Genomic DNA, 20,721 nt, shown 5'->3' with positions numbered 1-20,721 from the left:
TCAGTAGTAGTAGTAGTAGTAGTAGTAGTAGTAGGAGGAGGAGGAGGAGGAGGAGGAGGAGCAGCGCTGATGGTGATGGTGATGGTGATGGTAGTGGTGGTGGTAGTGGTGGTAGTATAAAAATGAGCCACCAACTGCCTAAAGGCCCTCAATAAGTCACACTCAGCTTAAGTGAGCCGCCAGCTGGCTAAACGCTCAGACAGTTTCAATGACCCATTAGCCAGCTAAAATGAGCCACCAGTTGGCTAAAGGCTCCAGCACATGTAATCAGCCACCAACCAGAAACGAGCCACCATTTTGGCAATATACTGGAAAATCCTTAATTCAATTAATTCAATTTTTTCAGTCTATCCTCTCTAAAATAGTCTGTACCATCACCTCTTCGCCTCTCCATCACGTCACATCCACCACCAAGCCTTCCTCCACCTCTATCAGAGTTTGTCCCCCCCACCACCTCCACCTCACCTTCAGAACAACTCTACCTCCACTCCACTTGGCTGACCTTTCCTCTGCATGTTAAATTGTGTGGCCAAGCAGCTGAAACGAGCCACTGACTGGCTCAAGCATTACATAGCTTACTTAACTTGTTCAAACAGCTGCAATGTGCCTACAGACTGGCTTGTAACAGACCAGTTCACATTGTGCGAAAAAAATAAATAAATAAATAAAATAAATGTGCTTCTAAGTAACCAATACGTGTTCGGTTGATTAATATTATGTCAGAAACAGGAAGATCAATGAAGGATTTCAGAAACAGATAAACAAGGATGAGACACAAAAATCATGGTGGAAGAGCAAAAAGAGACAGGGGCATGAAGGAAAAAAGAAGACAACAGGACACGAAAATCATGGGAAAAGAACAAAAGGTGACGGGGGGAAAAAAGAGAACAAAGTACGGTTTCCTCACCTGGAAGTGATGGCGGCGGCCTGTCCCACACCACTCAGCGTGGAAGACCCCTCACTCCGCACACTCATTCTTCGTTCCTCCTGTTGCTCCTTCTGTTGCTGTCACATTCTTACAAACTTAGGTGCCTTAGTTCATGTATAGTCTTGCACTAGTTGATCCACTCTGGAAATTTACATTGGCAAAGCATTACAGGCAGAAAGGAACACACACACACACACACACAAACACACTTGCTATCCTCGCGTGGCACAGCGGCACTGCCGGACTGCTACGTGTACGGCGATGGTTTTAGACTTAAATTTGAGGTCAGTTTTTTTTTTCAGAATGATTCAATATGACCAAGTGTCATATTTGGTTGGAAGATAAATGACATAGAAATGTATGCTTTACATACTGCAACGCCTGATAATTATTATAACTTTTTTTATTATACAGTATGTAAAATGTATTGTACTCGCAAATAACCTCGATTACAAAAATGAACGAAGGTGGCTATTGATACTTTTCCATTGCCCTCAGCGACAAACGTATGTTTTAACATTATACAATTACAATGCAGTGTACAATACAAACTTAAAACAACTGCTTCAATACTTTAAGATAAAAATAAATAAAATAAATCATAACGCTCAATCAAGCTAACTTTTCTTATACCCTGACAAAAGCCTCTCATGGCCAGAGATTTATCCTGCCTTCAGATCATCTCATTAGTGTTTCCATGAAGCACTCAAGCGGAGTATGACATTAGTGTAGAGGATATGAACATATAGTAATGCATTTGCTATTACTGCTTCCACGGTTAAATTACTAGTCCTGTGTTGTCTGCAGATTTTCTTCTTTCTCCGAGATGTTAACTCTATACAAGAGCCTTAGCTGTCCTTGAATGGGAGGTTCCATTCACACAACCTTACTAACCAGGGTGGAGTTCGTAGAAATAGGCACTATATATCAAGTCAATGACATATTCTAGGTGTGGGTCTGTATTCCTAAACCTCCCAGCATCTCATCTCACTTTCAACAGGCTTCGGTGGCAGTCATTAGTTTTCAAAAGTATTTTCATGATTCTAGTGAATATGATTAATCATCTCTGCCCTTTAAAAATAGTTCTGATAAAAGAACAAACCATCTAATATAGGACATGGACAAATAACAGAAGTAACCACTCGAAACTTGAGTTTGTAAACACTGGGAAATCCCTGTAACTTTCAAGTGAATTTCATGTGTCTGAGGATTAAACTTACAAGAGGACTCTCAAGGTACACTAGTTAGCAATTCAGTCCTTATGATCACCATGGTCCTGCTGGAGTTTAGTTGCTCTTAACTCCGGTGCATTCTTAATCATATAATTCATCTCTTGGCTGCTGAAGGAATGCTGGTTGATACTCTCTGCATGGCAAACCTCCATACCAATATGTTTGCTGAAGGGCATACATTTCTTTTCTATTCTAGATAATTTTTTGGTGTTTTTGAGGAGATACATTTAACTAAGCCCCATCTTCAAGCTCCATGTATGACAGCATTTTGTACTGAAGAGCTTCTCCAAGAAGATATGGATCAAGAGAACAGTTGCAAAAGAAGTTTCCATTCATTCATGTCCTTGCATTTATTCCTGACATATATTAATCTTCTTGTTGTCCTCTTTCCCTTCCTTCTTATTCTAGCACTATGTCCTCTCATTTCAATAGATGTGGTCCTCTTGTCCTTTTGCCTTACTTTATTTCCATGCTTACTTTTTTTCATCACAAGCAATAGAGATTCAACTATTTCCCCCTTTGCACAACACTCACCCATTTCAGCTTCCAAGATTTTGCGAATGCACAACTGAACCATGGTGCTTAAATCCACGTACTACCTCTTTCATTCATCCTAACTTCATGTTTGTTTGGAATCTTACTTTATATGTAATCAAAATCAGGAATTTCACTTTTACTCCATTCAAATATATTCTATTTCTGTTTACATTCCCTTTGAACATAAGCTTGTTACACCCTTTATCAAAGTATTTCCTAATTAAAAAACATGATTTCTTTTTATATTTATTTATAGTTTCAGTAACAAATATTCACTGTTCAAATTATTCAGATAAAAGTTTCAGAAAAAAAATAAAGAAAATATAAATACAATAAGTCCAGTTATCACAGTGGCTCCTTGATTCGAAACTTCCCCTTGAGCTTGTTTGTAGATCGACGGATTTTCCTCCGTTCCTCCTGGTGCTCCTTCTGCTGCTGTCGCATCCTTTCAAACTTGGGTGCCTTCTTAATTACATAGTTCATCTCCCGGCTGCCAAAGGAATGTTGCTTGATGCTTTCCCCAGGGCTGTCCTCCATTCCAAGACGTTCACTTAAGGGCATCCTGTAAGGCAGAACATTGCCGTGTAGCCAGTAAGGAACGGAGACAACACACTCACTGCAGCATCCAAGCTATTCAACCCAATTCACCTAGGCTGGATCCTTGTTTCCATCCAGGAACAATCTTTGAAAGAGTGGTCCCCATCTTTTCCTGCTCTGACATTCTAATATTGTGTGATAAAAACACCACCTACTCTCTTTCTCCCTCCAGTACTGGGCCACTGTTTATCCATTTCACTGGCAGTCTCCTCACATTATGCCCGTGCCCATACACTCCTTTCACAAAGAATCTTTTCCTCATTCTTACCATGCATCCACAGCATTGCAAAATACCATGAGTTACCCATTCATCCTCTCCACAATGTATTCTCTGCTGGTTCACTCATGCAAAAAATTATCATATACATAACCATTGGTCTCTTTATCACCTACTGACAGCACATTATGGTCCTACAATGCAACTCAACTAATTTCCAGTGCAACTTGCTACTCTATTTTGGACTAATCCATGTCATTAGGTAACACAGTTTACCAGCAAAAGAGTGATGATACTATGTAACTCTTGCATTAATGAGATGTAACTCTTGCATTAATGAGATGGATGAGATATGGGTAGAAGTAAAGAATCTTGTATTGCAATGGCATGAGAGGTAGGCATGCTGTGAGCAGGTCTGACAGAGCAGTAATCATGGAAATAACAGTGGATGAAGGCTGGAGATGCAATACTGTAGTGGTGTGTGTGTGTGTGTGTGTGTGTGTGTGTGTGTGTGTGTGTGTGTGTGTGACTTAAGACAGGTCAGTTAAAGGAGAGTTGGTGAGATGATATAGACATTTTTTTGCTTAAACTTGTACATAAAGCCAAGTGTACAGTCAAAGACTGAAGTCATGTCAAGGTTTTGTCCGAATATGAAATGTTACTTGTGGAACATGAAAACCTGAATGCAGTTATAAGCTAGAGGTTGGCAAGCCTGAATCCCTTAAGGTAATATTCAGATAAGGGTTTGAAGCTTCATATCTGCCACTGATGAGATAATGGCTAAAGCAAACAAAGGAGATATTTGTTTCTTGCTGCAATAAAGGACTGCTTTACTTGTGAACTTATTTTTCAGTTTGTATCCTATGATAGATACCCCTAGTGTTGTGTGTCACATGGCAGTCTTATAGTTCAGCAAATATATTAAACCTTACATATGCTTCAGTCATTGCTTCAGAAAGATGAGTGGTTTGAAAAGACACTGAATGTATATGAGAATGCCACACTTGCAAGAATATGAACTGTTATGACACATGAGGTGTGGTGAGTATTAAAGCCCCCGTGGCAGTGCTACCAACTGTTCCTACGACACACAGCAGACAGCACCGTAATGTTAGCCCTTTACCAGAAGTTTTAACCAAAATTCATGACACAACTTTTGTCTTTATACAAGTTACTTATAAAGGTAAAGTGTACCAAGACTCCATCTACCTTTCAATCTACAGTCTGCCACTTAATCCTACAAACTGCCCCCAAAGAGAATAATTGCAACAGAAATCTCCATTTATGTCAGTCTTTGTATTCCTTAATCTTGTCATCCTCCTCTCACACCTCTGTTTCACACATTCCAGCCCTCGATCCTCTCACCACAGCAAGCCATTATCTTCCACCCACCACATCTGTCATACTTGTATATAACTATCTACAGTCTCAATCATTCTGCTTTCTGCCATCTTTTTTTATGTGACCAAATTCCCTCAGGATGCTTCATTTGATCCCCTTAACCATTCCACATTTCATTCTTAACCTTCACTTGACATCATATCCATTAAACACTTTTGTTACTTTCACCATCCATTCTTTGTATACCATAGTCATTTCTGAAGTAACTCTTTCAATTACTTGCATCCTTGATTTTTTTCTTTTATTACACACCCAGGTCTTATTTGCATGGGTGTACAATTATTCAACTGCTATTCTCAGTGAAAAAAATCTGAGTTATATACATTTCCTGCCCTTTCTTAAGTCTGCCTATTCCTCACTGATTCTCATCTTGATCTTATGCCTCTTTTAACTACAATATTTCCACAAAATTTCTCAAGACTACCTCTATAATTCCTACATTCAGTTTTGTACTATATACACTCTTCTATCCAGCCAATCAGTCCCTCCTCTGTGCCTTAACACCTTAGTTGTAATGCCATCAACATTTGTTGTCTTTCTATTTCTCGTTTTTATTTTTCCATTCACCATTAAATGCTTCAGCAACTCTCCCCTTAGATTCCTCTCATATTCTTTAATCATCTAATCATTCAGTCGCAAGTCTTGCATGTCACTCATTTTAGTCTTCATTAGTACAGCAAGGTGATCAGATCCCTCAAATGTATTTTAAATAACTTTTTTTATTCAGTCTTTCCTCCACTAATCAGTCAGTCCTTTCTTATCATCTAAACACACACACACACACACACACACACACACACTTATGTAAACAAGTGTACTTACTTCTCAAGCTTTTTCCTGTTGGTTTTAAGTTCTGTGAGAGAGTTGGCTGATCTGAAGGTGATTTCTTGAGTCTTTGAACTTTGTGGTTTAGGTTCAGGCTTCTTTCCTGGTGATGCCTTAACTTCCTCTATGTTCCTCTTTCTTGGCTTTAATATTTTTCTCTCCAACTCTGCTTCCTGCTTCAGTTTGGAGTCTTCTCTATCCTCCTTCTGCCAGATAAAGGTGCATTTAATGAATTATAATCATCATGGACATGTTCTGTTTAGTAAGGCAAATACTTTATCAATATTATTATCATCAATACCATCTCTACCCTCTTCTCTGACATCCTTTTAGCATTACTTCTACACACCTTTCTGTGTTCTGGTTCCCTGGACATTTTTACACTTGGTTTCTCACAAAATGTTCTGATATCGTGATTTACAAATTTTCACTAATGCTCGACAAGTCACTTAGTTCAACAAGGACATTACAGTGATTGCTTTATTTGTAGTCCTTATTACTTTTGAGTCTAACGCGTCTCTACCACCTATACATACCTACCACTATAATGTGATGTTACTCTCTTTTATTCACTATCTTCCACTTCTCTGAGCCATAAATATCCATCATAATATGAATGATGAAAATGACATTTGAGACAAGCACCTCTTCTAAAAGAAACTGGAGGAACACCTCTTTATTCACATCAATTATAGACCTCTACAGTCAGTGCCAAAAAAAATGACAAAAACATTAAGATGTGATCATGGGGTCAGAGATCGTGACATCAAGAATTTTAAGAGACATATCACAAAGAACACAGTTTTTTTCTCTTACAAATCCTTTGCTGTTAGGCATGGATTAAATTATATTTCTCTTTTCATAATGCTCAAGGTTCACAGAGAAACTTCCTTTCCTCACTCAGGCTTTGCTTTATGCTCGCTGCCATCTTTGAACCTCTTTACCCACTAGCACGCAGTTCTCTCTCCAGTAATACTAATTGTTTCTTTGATGGATTATACTCCTTGGCACAAGGCATTAACAAAATGCTATTTCATCACCAATAATAAGCAGTTTAGCAGCCAGTGGTGAGTGAGATGGAAAAATATGAAACTGTAATTTGAGGAAGTCAACTTGAGAATGCATAAACAAAAAACATCTAGTGAAATAAATACTAAAAACTTTTAATGTGTGAGTGTACCTAAAGCCACTGTCTGTCTTGAGGTGCCACATCAGATATTATCAGTGCTCCACTCTCCTAGGCAACTGGAAAAAAAACAGCTGAATGGTGTGCAGACACTGACACTGACTGAGGATTTTTGTCATCAGTCTTTTTTCCATGATTTCTTAAATTTTGCTGCAACTGCATGTTCTACACAGCGTTGTCACATTCCTACTACACATTCAAACCATCCAGATCTCAAACACACTTTTAAAAATACTGTATTACAACTGGTTTATTTATTTTTATTTTTTTTTGTGACACCCGTATCAATACCCTCTTTCCTCCATATTTTCAGTCTTGACCAAAAAATATATATAACAGCACTTTATATCTCACAAGTAAACAACCAGACTGCAAAGACTCAAGAAAACTGAAACCAAGAAACAGGTTTCCTCATTGAAAAGGTCCACACTGCCACTTTTCCAATTTAGGCTGTGACCTTTTAGTTTCATGATCAATAGCAAAACTGCAGTGTTCTTGTCAGTGAGTTAATGACAGAACCTGGGCATCACATCAGAGCATCTTCTTACCTCTGGTTTGTCGTCCCCAAAATCAGACATGATCGAATCAGAGTCTGAGCTTTCGTCGCCCTCCAAGTCTCCCTGAAATGGAAAGTGCATGAGTGACACAAACAAATAAATGGCAATTGTAACTATGACAAAACAATTATCTTGAAATATATGGATTATTAATAAAGATAAGAAGCCAGTGCAATGTCAGAATTCCTGAAATGACCTTACTGCTAAAGTATGATAGAGACCCAGAAACTAAAGTTACAGTTTCTACTTTATGCCATCCAAATTCTTAATACTAAATCTCACCCGAGCTTCCAGGAAAGCCCGTTCCTCCTCTTCCTCCTCAAGCTTTTGCTTCTTCTTCTTCTTGTCCATTCTGCTGAGCACTGGATTAATCAGCCTGTAGGACAGTAAATAATGCCATTAATACTGTTAATGGAATACAGTGGAAAGAAAGAGCTCATATATATATATATATATATATATATATATATATATATATATATATATATATATATATATGCAAATAAATGATGTTATATTGGTCACTTCACACTAACAAATCCACTTATTGTTAAAGAAAGTTGGTTATAGGACAATGATTTATCCATATATTACATTATGTACAAAGAACCTACTGGTATTCAACAGAATCCTTGTCAATCTGGAAGTCGGTGCTGGAGAAGAGATTGCTGAAGCGGTCATCCTTGAGTAAGGTCTCAGCAGTCTTGGCTCTCTTCTTGTTCTTCTCTTGCTTGTCCTCAAGCAACCTCTCAAACAGGTCACGGTTAATGTTGGGTAGTTTCTGCAATTGAAGGTGCAATGGGATGAACTGATATAGATGATGTAGAGGAAGAGGCTGGTCCCTGGGTTTGCTTCCCTAGTTCTTCAGAACTAAATTCACTTGTATTTGTTAGCCTTTTTTTTCCAATGTTATCTTGTTTTATGCATATATATATTAAGCTTTGGTCCAAAATCTATGATGCCACATCTCTAGTCACAAGCTGGATAATTTAGAATCTGAATAATATACATTGTTAAAGTTTTGCTTTGTCTATTTTTTGTTTTTCTGTTTGTAGGACACCATACAGAGAAGGGCATTCCTAGCCCCTAGCTCCATTCCTTTTAGTCATCTCTTACAAGCAAGGAATACAGTGACAGTATTCTTAGCCCCTTTATGGAGTATGCATGATGTGTGTGAGTGTAAAGTGAAGGTACTAATAGATGAAGGTCACTTGAAAGATGGAAGGTTAGGGTAAAGTAGTGCATGTATAAGAAGAAATGTTAGTATAAGCCAAGTGCTCTAAGAAAGCAAGGAAACTTCTAGATACAGGTGGAGGCTCTTCTGCTGTGGCTAACCCCTTGGGGATGTTCTAGTGTTCATAAACAGAGCAAGGTGTCAAAGAGATGCATAAATGGATAAAAAATTTTCAATCCATGACTTCATCAGTTTTTTAACATAAAAAGAAGTTTCGCCGTTTACCTTAGTTTGAATTCCACGCTGGTTTTCTTCAGATATTTTCTGCTTCACCTTGCGCTTCATGAAGTCATTGTAGTCGAATGGGTTAGCAATGAGTTTGGCCTTGTTGTAGAGCCGCAAATCCATGTAATAGCCGTGCATCACTGCTCGAAGCATGTCTGATCCTGTAAGAGAACCAAGTGGTAAATATCACATATACATATACATGTGTGTGTGTGTGTGTGTGTGTGTGTGTGTGTGTGTGTGTGTGTGTGTGTGTGTGTGTGTGTGTGTGTGTGTAGTCAACCTTCATAGAGCTCTCATTTTCTGAAGGATGTGGTTACCTGTATATCTAAAACAAAAAGTCTTTTCTAAAACCAAATCCTGCCTAAATGATAATCATATTTACCTATGAGGTCATGAAGGCCTAATTGTTTCAGTTCATCCTCAGTGACAAACTTGTAATCATCATACTGGGTTGGTGCTTCCTCCTCCTCCAGCTCCTCAATAAGAGCATCCAGATGGGAACACCATCTAGGAGCTGCACCGAGGCTCTGTATAAGTAGAGATATGATCAGGGTTTGTATAACTTGAGTGTCAAGCATAATATAAACTATCTACCTACATACCAAGTGGACATCCCTAAACAGGGGAATATACAAGGCATACAAACAAGGCATACCCACACACATTAATATTCACATCCATTCTCTCACACTTTAATGTCTAAATCTCTTCGGAGGAAAGGACTAACTATATGAAAAGATATTATGCACTAAATAGAATGGTCAAAGATACTATATTGATTTTTCCTAAATCAAAGAAGTTGCTTGCTTTTTTTGTATTTTGAACTAAATCCTAGACATATTTTTCTCAAATGTCAAGAAGAGTGACTAAGGATAAATAAAAAATAAATAAAATGAAATATGGAGGAAAAATGCAGTTAACAAATTCAGAAGACCATGGATATATCTATTAAAGAAATACAATATTGCAGGGGTGAGTGACAGACTGAAAACAGTCAATTAAAGGAAGGAATGATGAAAATGAAAAGCCTCAACCCACACTGTTTAGTAAACTTGTATGAGTTGATCTTCCCTCTACGAGAAAGCTTCAAGGATGACAAGTGTCCTGTATATAGAGTTAGAAGCTGAAAGGAAGGAAAGAGCTGCAGCATCAAATCTTCTTTTCCACTATGCAGTGTGCTGTGGCACTGCATTCTAGTCTGTCACTGTGTCTCTATCAAGTTTTGTTCACAAATGTCATAGTGATCCCCTGTTGTTGCTACTCACACTGATTGCAAACCATACACCTAAGATCAATAAGATAAAGCACAGTGACAGAAACAATATTTCATAAGTGTCATGTGAATAGGATCTAAGTCTTTGAGGAAATGGGCACATTAAAAAAAAAAAAAAAAAAAAATTATATAAATATTGGAAGCCCAACCAAATACAATGGATCATGCTAAGTTGAAGCAAGTCATCAACAAACTATGAGTACATATGATATATCTGATGCTAAAGACTACTATTTTGTATGAATATGATTCATACAAAAATAGTTTATCACACTCATAGGGGAATCATGAAGATCCTAGACTCATGCATGTACATACTGGCAGGAAGTAAGTCTGCATCTTGGTATCCTCGGTGGCCAAGAAGAGCATGCCAGACTGTGGCACAACACATAGATCATTGTAGTCCACCCCTGACTCAATGCTTGTGTGAGGCTCTCCCTGCAAGAAAAATTTTGATTTTGCAAATACAGACAGAAACCCTCACTTAACAAATTAAGGAGGCTTAATCTGAGGGCAACATATGCATCAATATTTACAGAGTTCAATGAGTGGGTGACTGTAAAATTTGCTGAGCTTTTATGCAATGCAGATAATTCACTTCCAAATACACTGCTACTCTTGCAAACATGTTAAGCTAAGGGCACAAAATCCAGATAAGCTATTTATTTGCAATCTTCTCTAAATTTCAGCTGAGCACTCTCCTATCTTCCAGTCTCCCCTGCTTCCAATATGTGATATAGGGCAAGGATGGTATGCAGTGAGTGAAATCACTCATTTAATGCAGGAAAAAAACAGAAAGAACAGATACTTTTGTTATTTATCATATACTGATCAAAGTAAATAATTTCTCAATTTCAAATGTGTTTGACTACCATACTGTTTCCTTTCTATATTCCTCTTCCCAAATCAATTTGTCCCCCACCCTATCTTCCTCTTCATTTCCACCATCTTCCAGCCTTTCTTTCATGATAGGCATTCATCAAAGGGTAAGCAGCTTATCTGGATAAAATGTTTTGAAGTTTGACCATACTAAAGAGGTAACAGTATATTTTTTAAGTGACTATCTAAAAAAAAAAAATTACTCTTGCATCTATACTCTTCTATCAGTATCTCAGTAAATATCAGAGTTAAAAAATCTCTTAACCATATTTACTGACTCACTGTAACTCAATGTATCCTCTACACCAACATGTTCACTCTTCACCAAAATGAGGCACAGCAAAAGCAAAGCATATATATGATTGGTGATTAAATTCTTACCGTTGCCTTTTCCCATATCTTGACAACCTTAGAGGACATGGAAAGCACCATGCCAGAGGTGTCATGGAACTCAAGGTCCCGTATTGCATAGCCGTCATTGTGGTCCTTGATGAGAAGTGGCCGATTTGAGCGTATGTCATACAGCAACACCTGAAAATTTCCACAAATGTGATACTGCTTTAAAGACACAAAGCAAACTTATCACCAATCTTTCCTTAGCATCACAGGAATTCTGCTGAGGTTATCTAAAAGTTATCAGGAAATGAGACTGCCACTAACTCAGCTCACAACTGAGAGATCCTGGGTTTGAATTCTGGCCTGGGCAGACAGAATAGGTTTGTTTCATGCTATAGTCCTTGTTCAGCTCAAGTGAAAAAGTATATAATTTACACTAAGGAACTCTGATCCTGCCTTTCTGATAAAAACAAAAGGCTTGAAATCATAGTCTCCTGTGTGTGTAAATTGTATGTATTATGTACCCAGGAGATAAAAAATAATCCATGTCAGACCATGTGGGTCAGAGTAAGTAAGGCTATATGTAAAAGTAAATAAAATAAAATATCCAGTGTAAAGGCAATTTAATAGTTTGCACACACCTGTCCAGTCTGTGTACCAACACCTAAGGTGAGTGCATCACTGTAGGTCAGAGCTGTCACCCCAAGCTGCTTCACAGACCTGAATTCATTAAGCCTGTGGAAAGAAAACAGAGATATAATACATAAAAGCTAGACACAAGAGAAAAATAACACTAAATGCTTCTTCAAAGCAATTCTGTATGCAGATGAGTAAAGTTTGATGTTTTTATCATTTAATGTTATCAAACATTAAATGATTAGAACATCAACTTTAATTTGACTAACTGTGTTGCTACACTGTACCTGCTTGAAAGTCAAAAAGAGTTAACAACAACATTTATTTATTTATTTTTTTAATATAAGAGGGTCATTGACCAAGGGCAAAAAAAAGTTATGAGCAAAAAAAAAAGCCCACTTATTGCCAGTTCCCATAAGATGTCAAATAGGATAAAAAAATAAATAAATACAAAAAATAAATAAATAAAATGAAATAAAAAAATGTTATGGGAGTTATCCAGAGCCACCTGTGCTTACTTGATGACTCCAATGCCATCACTCACAGGTGTCTGAGGCAAATGACAGTAGCCCCTTTTCTGTTCCCTCCTACTTTCTTTATCCTCATTTTCAATCCAAAGGTGAATGTTGCGTTTATGTGCGCAACAACTTAACCTGCTCTCGTGCCCATGTCCTTGAATCTTCCGAGTTTTCCACCGTCTGGCTACAACTACAGAGTCACTCTCAAACTACATTTATCTGTGCTGTATACCTCTCACCTAACTCCTCTGACTATAAAAAATTCTTTGACTACTTAACTTCCAATGTGGAGCACATTCTAACTCTCTTTCCTTTTGCAGATATCTCCATTCTTGGAAACTTCAATGTTCACCACCAGCTTTGGCTTTCCTCTCCCTTCACTGACCATTCTGGTGAACTAGCCTTCAACTTTGCTATCCTCCACAACCTAGAGCAATTGATCAAACACCCTATTTGTATTCCTTACTGTCTTGGAGATACGCCCAACATTCTTGACCTTTTCCTGACCTCTAATCCTTCTGCTTATGCTGTCATCTTCTCTTCTCTGTTGGGCTCCTCTGATCACAATCTCATATCTGTATCTTGTCCTATCACTCCAATCCTTCCTCAGAATCCCCCTTGCTGGCCTAAACCCTCGGAAGGCTTGTGAACCTGATGGGGTCCCTCCTCTTGTTCTTTGAAACTGTGCCTCTGTGCTTGCACTTTGCCTAATCAAACTCTTTCAACTCTGTCTGTCAACATCTACCTTTCCTTCTTGCTGAAAGTTTTCCTACACTCAGCCTGTTCCTAAAAAGGGCGACCATTCTAATTCCACAAACTACCGTCCCATTGCTTTAATTTCCTGCCTATCTAAAGTTTTTGAATCTATCCTCAACAGGAAGATTCTTAAAAAACCTTCTATGGGTTCCATCAAGGCCACTCTACTGGTGATCTGGCTTTCCTTACTGAGTTTCGGTGAAACTTTTGCTGTTGCCTAGGATATATCAAAACCTTTTGATAGAGTCTGGCACAAAGCTTTGATTTCCATACTACCCTCCTATTGCATCTATCCTTCTCTCTGTAACTTCATCTCAAATTTCCTTTCTGACTGTTCTATTGCTGCTGTGGTAGACAGTCACTGTTCTTCTAAATCTAATAACAATGGTGTTCCTCAGGGTTCTGTCCTGTCACCCACTCTTCTTATTATTCATCAATGACCTTCTAAACCAAACTTCCTGTCCAATTCACTCCTACGCTGATGATACCACCCTGCACTTTTCTACGTCTTTTCACAGACATCCAATACTTCAGGAAGTAAACATTTCATGCAGGGAAGCCATAGAATGCCTGACTTCTGATCTTTCTAAAATTTCTGACTGGGGCAGAGCAAACTTGGTATTGTTCAATGCCTCAAAAACTCAATTCCTTCACCTATCAACTTGACACAACCTTCCAGACAACTTTCCCCTCTTCTTCAATGGCACTCAACTGTCCCCCTCTTCTACACTGAACATCCTCGGTCTGTCTTTTACATATAATCTAAACTGGAAACTTTACATCTTATCTGTAGCTAAAACAGCTCCTATAAAGTTAGACATTCTGAGACATCTCCACCAGTTTTTCTCACCCCCTCAGCTGCTAACTCTGTATAAGGGCCTTATCCGTCCATGTATGGAGTATGCTTCACACGTCTGGAGGGGGGATTCCACTCATACCACTCTTCTAGATAGGGTGGAATCAAAAACTTTTCATCTCATCACATTCTTTCTCTCATCGCCGCAATGTTGCATCTCTAGCTATCTTCTACCACTATTTTCATGCTAATTGCTCTTCTGATCTTGCTAACTGCATGTCTCCTCTCCTCCTGCAGCCTCGCTGAACAAGACTTTCTTCTTTCTCTCACCCCTATTCTGTCCACCTCTCTAATGCAAGAGTTAACCAATATTCTCACTCATTCATCCCTTTCTCTGGTAAACTCTGGAACTCCCTGCTTGCTTCTGTATTTCCACCTTCCTATGACTTGAGTTCCTTCAAGAGGGAGGTTTCAAGACACTTATCCTTCAATTTTCTACTACTGTTTTGGACCCTTTTCTAGGACTGGCATCTCAGTGGGCTTTTTTTTTTTATTGGATTTTTGTTGCCCTTGGCCAATGTCTCTCCTGCACACACAAAAAAATAAAAAATAAATAAAAAAATAATACTTCTGCACACCTACATTTTTCCAGCACCTTTTCCCAGCAACAAGATGTCTAAGTGTTATGATCACCTTCATCATTCACCTGTGTCCTGTAAGGTTTCCCTCACTAGACTGGTGACAAAGAGAATACCTGCATGGTTTAATCAGTATGTACTGAGTTCTGTGTCACAAAGTTAATTCAGTACATCTTTTCTGGATAAATAATTTGTCAGCTAAAGATGTTGTGAAGCAGCCATCTTGGCTGTGGGAGCATCTGTCATAAGCTGCTAAGACATGGTAGGCTGGTGTCTGGGAACAGATTAATCAATTTTACACTGATTCCTATGGGGATGATAGTTAAGTTTTTAAGCATTTCAGATTTTGAGCAGCATTCAGGAATGAATTAAGTTCTAGAACCGAGGTTCCACTGTATGTATGTATATATATATATATATATATATATATATATATATATATATATATATATATATATATATATATATATATATATATATATATATATATATATATATATATATATATATATATATATATACTAACCACAAGCACTTTGTTTATATCATCCTAGTTATATCTTTTATGCTACTTATAGACTGTTAAGAAGTCTCTTCTTAATCTATGCCTCTCAAACAAATACATATTTAAAAGCAGCACAAGTTACTTAAGTGGTGACATTAATCCTTTTCAGATTTACATGACATTTGTTGATTGGTGTTTGTATCTTCAATATAAAATCCTGAAGTTTCATTAAGATACAATGATCAGTTTGTTATAAAAAATGTTTCACACACTGAAACCTAAAATAAACAACACTAACACCCTTCATAATATCTTTGCAATTTCTTAATGCATTTTTTTCAAACAAATCTGGATTTGCTGAATACATAAAGCATTCTCTCTGAAAGGAATCTCAGCTAAATGTAACTTCCAGATCTTTTTTTGCCCTCTGATCTCATCAGAGCCATGTTCTTTAATGTGCACCTCTTATATGAATTTTCTCTACCTATGCTAAGTATAATTTGCATTTGTTAACATTGTGCTGCATTTATGTACACACACACACACACACACACACACACACAGTAAGGCATGCATGCACACAGACAAATCCACCTCACTTACTGTACATTCTCTGCAGCCATGTTTGCAGCACAATCTAGAGTGCCAACCCTGTGCCTTGACCGGGGATCCCAGGCCTCCACACGCCCATCCTCAGTACCACAGACAAATAGGTAGTGGCTGGGGTGGAAGGCACACTTATTCACTCCTGTGGTAGCCTCTGTCTGCAGAGAATTGAGGAAACGTCCCTGTTGCAGGTTGAGGCGGTAAATCTCACTCCTGGTGAAAAACAAAACAAATCAATTGTTCTTCATCACTACTTTGAAGGGCAAGTTCCATGTTAGTACTGCAGAGGAAAAAACAGAGGCAGAGAATCATATCACAAATCCTAAAGTCCAAGGCTTATCCAAGATGAAAGGGAAGATATAAAACAGAACCATCAAGGACAATGCTCTTCAAAGGCTTAAGCAATGAACCATGTATGTATAAGAAATTGCAAGTTAGGATGATGTGAATCATAAATCAGATAATATTCTGTTGACATCTGTGACAAACAAAATGAACCTGTTGGTATAATCCATTAGAAGCCAATTGAGGCCTGGTGACTGAGGCCATTTAAATGAAGCTGATATAAAGAATAATAGTTAAACATATGAATGTAATTGGAAGGTTTTGTTTTGTTGATTACTTTTATTTTCTTATGAGAGTTTTGTTCAGATATTTCAATATTTTTTTACTCTAAGTTTCACTTCCCCCTACTTTCCTGAATATTATTTTGTATGCATTAAAAAGAATAACATATAGAAAAACTAAAAAACTAATGAAATCTCAAATCAAAGTATCAGTTTTAATATAAAGAATTCCATGATGAAGATTTTATTTTTTTTACTTGAACTGTCTAATTTTGTAGGCAAGGCACGCATTTTTCCAACTCACCCTGATGCAGCAATGTAAAGGTCACAGGAAGGGTAGTGGTAGGTCAGGTCACGGCCAAACTTTGGGATTCGCATCCTGAACCACCGCCCGGCCTGGCTGTGAAACTCAACATAGCGGTCATCTTGCAGGAACACTAACTGGAAGAAGAAGGTAAATATGGAGAACAAAATGGAAGATTGCCAAGTACTATTGTAAATAGCTGGAATGCAAAATGAGATGTCAAAACAATAAGCAAGTGGTGAATTTTCTATCAGAGTCACATCAAGGAAGTTCTCAGAAGAGGGCAGCAGAACAGACATGTAAAGATATAATCAGACACATGAATCACTTGTGACAGGTGAGCCTTACACATAAGAACATACATCTGGTAATCAATACAAACCTTACTATAATCATCTGAGAGAATGTCAAACTGGATGACCTCTGAATCAAAACACCTTTCAAACTTGAGAGAAAGAGCAGCCACTTCATAACATTTGACTCGCGGCTTGTAGGTCCCAGTAGCTAAAATGTATCGTCCATCAGGGGACACACGAACACAGCCACTCACATCAGGCATGGTGAAGTCCTGGATCAGTTCTATCCTGCGTCGAAGCTCTGGGGAAGAGACAGGACATGAGAGACAGGACATGAGAGAGAGAGAGAGAGAGAGAGAGAGAGAGAGAGAGAGAGAGAGAGAGAGAGAGAGAGAGAGAGAGAGAGAGAGAGAGAGAGAGAGAGAGAGAGAGAGAGAGAGAGAGAGAGAGAGAGAGAGAGAGAGAGAATTTCCATTAAAAGGAATGAAAATAAAATAATTAGTTTTAACTCCAACTATAACATCCACAATGCTCATAACCATTGATTTTCAGCATAACGAGATATTATTCCTGATAATTAACACTATTAAAAGTATAATAGAGTAAAATATGAAGGAGATATATAATAAAGACATGAGACACAGTGCATGTGTCACTGAGTGAGGTGGGTAAACTGCTGGCAAACAGTGTCTAAATCCCTGATTAGTATTCAGGGAATCCCTCAAAATCCCCATCTCATATATTTTCATACACAGCATAAAACACTGAAATAAATCTTCAATACATGTGATACACCTTCTCTACATGTACATTACACATACTCAAAAATATTATTACACACTTAGCACGGTACGGACCGACACCAAAGATGGATCCATTGATAGCAGGATACTCTGTTAGTGTTCCTGTGTGTATTTAGCAAAGCTACACTTGCATGAGTCAAGTGAGTAAATGAAGCAATATACAGTGAGCTAGACTGAAACACAGACAGATTAGATATTAGCTATATTCACTACTTCTCCCATGTGTGTTGGGTCCTATTTGGCACCCTGCACACCAACATGCTTACCAATCCTGCCAAGACCACCGGGTTGTTCAGTATGAAATTCATCTAACCCCACTTTAACAAGACTTTTTTGAGTGTGTGTTTACATTATACATGAAGTAGCATATGTATTAGCCGCATGGTAATATTTATTTAAAAACCTCAAAATCCTAAAATTGGTTGAGAATGTTCCCCATGTGCCTATCACTGTTTCATAATCCCTAAATCTAAGCAACACTGGCAACACTGCTGCAATAGAATGCAAGGGGGTATTGAGGGGTACCTGATAAAGTAACTTTAGTACAGGTTATGCCAAAGCAACAGGTTCATGTTTGGAGGAAAATTCACATTCAAGATGAAAAAAGAAAAAAAGAAAAAAAAAAAAAAAAAAAAAAAAATAACATTCAGATTTTGAAAAATTCATGCTTAGACTTGTTTGTGTTGAGAGGTTCTGCTGAAAATTCCTTACCAACATCTTTTTTTGCCAATCTCCTCCTTTTTCTTTCAGTCAGCCACTGGAATGTAGAAAAAATAAAGCTAATTAGAGGTCTACAGAATAATTTCAATAATAATTCTAAATTGTCTCAGTGAATAAAAACAAAACATGCTCATAAACTGCACCAGTTAATAAAAACTTCACTTAATTACTGGAATTGTGCACCTGTTCTAACTCTTTCCTATCACACTCAGGAGATTCATTCAAACTTAATCCAGTCAACTAATTAGATAAGATGCTGAAATGGCATCCTTAAGAAACTACATTTTTACACTTTCACTGTGGAGGTCTCATCTCATCTTTCTAAGTATACTGGTCATCAGGAGACTATTACCCTGTGCAGCTGTTCCAATTATTGTAAACCAGCCCTATTCTTTAGGGCATTCTTTTATTCTTTCACCAGTCTCAACATGGCTTTTCTTACCCTTCTCATCAGATAGAATTTCTCATTCTGAGTAATTTGAACCCCATATACACCAACCATAAATTATTTATAATGTTGACAGCAATTTTTAAAGATTAATCTTTTTTGGGGGGAAAGCAAGCTCACTCGCTCCTGTGACAACACTCAGAAGTGACACCCACGTGTGTGATGGATAGGTGGGCACTGATCTTCCCCAGTGAAAGTAAGTTTGTGCATGTGTATGTCACATCTGTTGTGCAAGCACAACATTAGCCACAGTGATTTGCTCTTTTGTTTGAGAATGTAGCTGCTGGCAAATTAAAGGTACAGAATTAAATTAGCCAATCATAGCATTTTATTTAATCCTGAGAATGGAAAAGCAGCTCAATCTGAAATATTTCTAAATTATTTTCAATAAGTCAGAGGAAGATGTCTGTCTGCGGTGGGCGTTGCCTAAATTATTTCCAATGCATTACCACATTTTACGAAGATGAAAGAGGTAACAACATTATATTTATTTCTTAGCCTTGCAAGTTAGGTTAGGTTAGTTTGGTTAGGTTAGATTAGCTTAATTATGTTACGTTAAGTTAGTTTAGGTAGTTATGTTAGTTGGGTTAGGTTAGGCTAGGTCACTTTGGTTAGTCTTGTTAGCTTAGATTAGTTTGGTTAAGTTGGGTTAGGTGGTGGTGCATGACAGCCAGTTGGCAGCCATGGGCAAGCAGCAGCCAGTCCTCTTGGGGGAACATTACAAGTGAGTGTTACTGCTATGGTACTTGTGAGAACAAAACTATTTTTTTCTGGTAGATTTTGGTCTGTTTAATCTGCTTTTCATTTTTATCACAAAACAGTTTCTGATGGGGGGTTAAATATTAAAAACTAATGATTTGTGGGAAAAAAAAAAACATGCAGATTTATTTGAAACATTTTGAAAACTATCAGAAAAAATACTTTCATATAGAATAGAGAGGCTGGTGAAAGAGTAAAAAATTACCTTATTTTGACAATATGCAAGTGATTTTACTGAAAAATGGTTACCACAGAAATCCAAAACACATCAGAGTCTTTCAAAATGAGATATGTAGTTCTGTCTTGAAACTGAGATGTTGTCTTCTATAAATTAGGTTAATGGGTGCCTTACTTGCTATTTTCCAGTTATTTTTTTAAGTTAATGAAAAACACATATTTACCAACCAGAAAACTATATGAAGAATCTATTGAACACTGGGTACATATTAACGAGAGTCGCGAAACTCCTGTTAATAATTACCGAATACTTCATTAGCTATTCTCACTCTTGGCAGTACATGTATTAGTTGACTGTGGTCCTATATAGGCTACCACGCATGCGAGAATAACACGTAATAGTCTGGAAGATGTCACACTGGAAGAGTACAGCATTCTCATGGTAGTAATGTGCAGTACAACAGCAACATGTTCATACTCACGTCTGGAAGGCTCTTGCCAGCACTCAAGTTGTACACCTTCACGTTGTTCCTGCCGTCTAGAGCCCTCATCTCGGCGGCTTTTCTTTATACCCACAGTTCAGTTATGTTCCGGTCTTCTTGACTATCTAATCCATGCACTTATTTCTTGCTGATGTTCTTAGTTGTTGAAGAAAAGCGCACACTACTGTAATTCATAGCAGCGTGTGCTGTACCGTGCACGTGTGAGCACCAGCCAATGTTTACAGTCAATGTTGTCATTTCTAACCTGTCTCCCACCTCTC

At 37.8% G+C, this 20,721-nt stretch overlaps 1 protein-coding gene across 1 annotated transcript; it reads right to left on the bottom strand.

The window, feature by feature from the left end:
* Positions 1–2,930: 2,930 nt before the first annotated feature.
* Positions 2,931–20,690, bottom strand: LOC135094335 (nucleolar protein 10-like). Its single transcript, XM_063994355.1, has 15 exons — positions 20,441–20,690; positions 18,566–18,611; positions 17,138–17,352; positions 16,756–16,892; positions 15,883–16,098; positions 12,072–12,165; positions 11,476–11,625; positions 10,534–10,653; positions 9,325–9,469; positions 8,940–9,100; positions 8,095–8,261; positions 7,763–7,856; positions 7,472–7,543; positions 5,735–5,943; positions 2,931–3,259 (listed from the first exon to the last, which is right to left on the bottom strand). The coding sequence occupies exons 1-15, from the start codon at positions 20,507–20,509 to the stop codon at positions 3,043–3,045; spliced, it is 2,112 nt and encodes a 703-aa protein (XP_063850425.1). The 5' UTR covers positions 20,510–20,690; the 3' UTR covers positions 2,931–3,042.
* Positions 20,691–20,721: the final 31 nt, after the last annotated feature.

Source organism: Scylla paramamosain, chromosome 3 (genome assembly GCF_035594125.1).
Source record: "Scylla paramamosain isolate STU-SP2022 chromosome 3, ASM3559412v1, whole genome shotgun sequence".
In the NCBI taxonomy this organism is placed as follows: Eukaryota; Metazoa; Arthropoda; class Malacostraca; order Decapoda; family Portunidae; genus Scylla; species Scylla paramamosain.
The sequence above is the reverse complement of the archived record's forward strand: the minus strand, read 5'-3'. Positions and strand labels throughout refer to the sequence as shown.

What these genes read in the sequence shown, in the direction of transcription:
- LOC135094335 (XM_063994355.1), bottom strand. Translation starts at nt 20,509, where the DNA reads ATGAGGGCTCTAGACGGCAGGAACAACGTGAAGGTGTACAACTTGAGT. An exon ending in ATTGGCAAAAAAAGATGTTG is followed by an intron (nt 17,353 to 18,565) that starts GTAAGGAATTTT and finishes TCTCTTCCCCAG; the next exon opens with AGCTTCGACGCAGGATAGAA. An exon ending in TCTCAGATGATTATAGTAAG is followed by an intron (nt 16,893 to 17,137) that starts GTTTGTATTGAT and finishes TTCTTCTTCCAG; the next exon opens with TTAGTGTTCCTGCAAGATGA.